The 2,500-nt window shown below is 37.5% G+C and overlaps 1 protein-coding gene across 2 annotated transcripts in view; it reads right to left on the bottom strand.

Moving 5' to 3' along the window:
- The window catches only part of wnk1b (WNK lysine deficient protein kinase 1b), a 101,740-nt gene that overhangs the window by 7,223 nt on the left and 92,017 nt on the right, over positions 1–2,500 (bottom strand). Inside the window, exons 30-31 of one of the 2 annotated variants that reach the window (XM_060890125.1) lie at positions 2,339–2,431; positions 1,116–1,157 (exon numbers count right to left, since the gene is read on the bottom strand). The exons of the other annotated variant lie outside the window; for it this stretch is intronic. Coding sequence (XP_060746108.1) covers positions 1,116–1,157; positions 2,339–2,431 — 135 coding nt within the window. The remainder of the gene's footprint in view (positions 1–1,115; positions 1,158–2,338; positions 2,432–2,500) is intronic. 2 annotated transcript variants of the gene reach the window in all.

Consider the following 2,500-nt stretch of genomic DNA (forward strand, 5'->3'; position numbering starts at 1 on the left):
GATATTCATAGCATTTCAAAGTATTTCTTTCCAGTATTTCGATCAACTAACACTACTACAGAAATATTAACTAGGCTGATTTGAATAAAAGATCACATACAGCAACACGTCGTTAAGATTTATATACGACGGCGCCGTTCGACGCTTCGTTCCGATTGGTCAGAAGGTGTCGGGCGACTTATTCACGTGGCGATTTTCACCGTTATTTTACAGACGTTTCACAAAATTGTAAATTGAGTTAAAAAAAAAATAAAGTCAAATAAATGAATACAAACTTTCTAGCTATTTTAAATCAGCCACGCAAAAGAACGAAAGGTCTCAGCGTTCCATATTTTTTTCAGAGTGACCTGATCGGTGGTATAAATCGCTGAGACTTATGAGTCTTATCAGCAATTCAATCCTGTTATTCTCAATCTCGGTTATTAAAATTAAACAATTCATCAATGCCGCTGGGTAAAAAAAAAAAAAAAAAAAAACTGGACTGCTTTGGGTTTAATTGATTCAAATCGATTTTGCTTCTTGTGGTCTAAAGAAATAGCGTACTGCGAGTCACAGCGTGCTTTTACAACCCTTTATTTTTTTATTAGTAAATGTTATCGAGTTATCCGTAAGGGGGGATAAAAGTAACCTGTGTACATAAAGGTTAGTTTAGGAAATGCAGGGCTTTAGGATGGCATCGGATGAGAGCTAAGGCTGAGTCCCTTTAAGAGTCTATCCACTTGACTGCCACGGCTAGGATCAAGGCAAGGAATAGAAGTCTCTCGGTGAAGAATGTCCTCGATTTATTTATTTTGAGTGTTTTTTCAAGATGCACGAGCAGCAAAGAGACAGCAAGGCTCAAATTGAGCGGAAAATAAGCTACTAAAGTTCACGTGTCGTATTTAAAGCATGTGAACAAATCATCAGGACAGAGAAATGCTCAAGTCAGGTATGAGTGCTAGGCGGTGATCAGCGTGTCATGCTCAAATAACACACACACACACACACGTACATGTACATGTACACAAACACAAAGAGTGGAACAGGACAGGAGGGAATGTAGGAGGAAGGAAGAGTAAGGGACATAAGGAGAGAGAGAGAGAGGAAGAGAGAGAAAGAAAGAGAGAGATAATTACTACAGAGTTGGTTGCAGGGGCAGACTTTTTTCACCATCTTCCCTGAAGCATGAAGAGAAGCATGGGATTGGAGAGAGTCAGTGTTAAAGTCACTCCACTTCCAACACAATGCATTACAGATCTTTACCAACTGTGCTAAAGCTAACTTGTGTCTCTGGGCGTGATTTAGAGCAACACTGTGCACTAAACCTTTAAAACGAGGCACAGGAGCTAACCTTCAGCATGGCTTTCTCTCATTTAACTCTTTTAAATTCATTCAAATGTGCACTGGCTGTCATCTAATTAGAACAGATTAGATTCATGCTCTAAAAGCACCGATTTAGACGTTAATCAGAGATGAGGTTTGTGCACCCAAACGTAGGATTTCCTTCAACATCATTGATTTATTTTCCATTTATTTCACTTGAGTTTGGTCTTTCGATGGCTTGTTTTTCAGCCGATTTTCCACCACAGACTTCGAACTTAGAGAAAACTGCTGGATGGTTTCGCTCCGTGTGACTTTTCATGCCTCACTCTAAATAAAATATAAAACACATTTACTGTATTTTATTATGTAGCACATTCTGTCATCATGTGGTAATTTCATTGTGAGCTTGATAATAAAGTCTCCTGATTTACACTCGATTGCTGAAAGATTTAAAACGCGTCCTAATTTCCGAATAAACCAATAAATAATTAAAGACACGTTAGGGAAAAAATCCTTCATGCATCAAAAGCGCTTTACTACGGATGAAGTGAGAGGAAATCCGAATTGTTTATAACTTCATAGTGCAAGAAAAGAAAAACATGACATTTTAACAGTAAACAGTCATAATAAAAAATAATCTAAGGCATAATGGTCCCCCCCCCCCAAAAAAAAAACAAACAAACAAACAAACAAACTAATACTTTTAAAGAAATAAATCAGTGGTTTGGTTTAAAACGTCAGAATAGTTATTGTAAAATTAGAATTAAATAAATAAAAATTGTTAAATAGGTACGATAAGGATTAAAGTTTTTAGTGTTTGAGAGAGATATAATATTATATATTACCAGCATATATAGTGACACGTGAGCATTAAACTATGTCGTTGGTTTAGTAGTAGAAGCATTTTGGTTTAGGTGTGAATTTGGATCGATCTGAATTGGCGCAAAAGTCGGGAAAGTGTTCCCTTAAAAAAAAAAAAAAAAAAAGGAATGACGTCAGAGTGTAGGAAAGTAGACAAAGGAAAAGCGTTACACACAAAGAGCCAAGCACGGCGTACTCAGAAAACGGGTCCTTCTGCCACCTGGTTTGAAGGTCAATCTCTCCGACCCACAGCTGAACTTTACACAGCCTGTGGCACAAAAAGAGGGAAGAGAGAGAAAAAGAACGAGGTACAGAAAAGGAGAGGAAGAAGGAAACA

This window comes from Tachysurus vachellii, chromosome 16, assembly GCF_030014155.1.
Source record: "Tachysurus vachellii isolate PV-2020 chromosome 16, HZAU_Pvac_v1, whole genome shotgun sequence".
Lineage (NCBI taxonomy): Eukaryota > Metazoa > Chordata > Actinopteri > Siluriformes > Bagridae > Tachysurus > Tachysurus vachellii.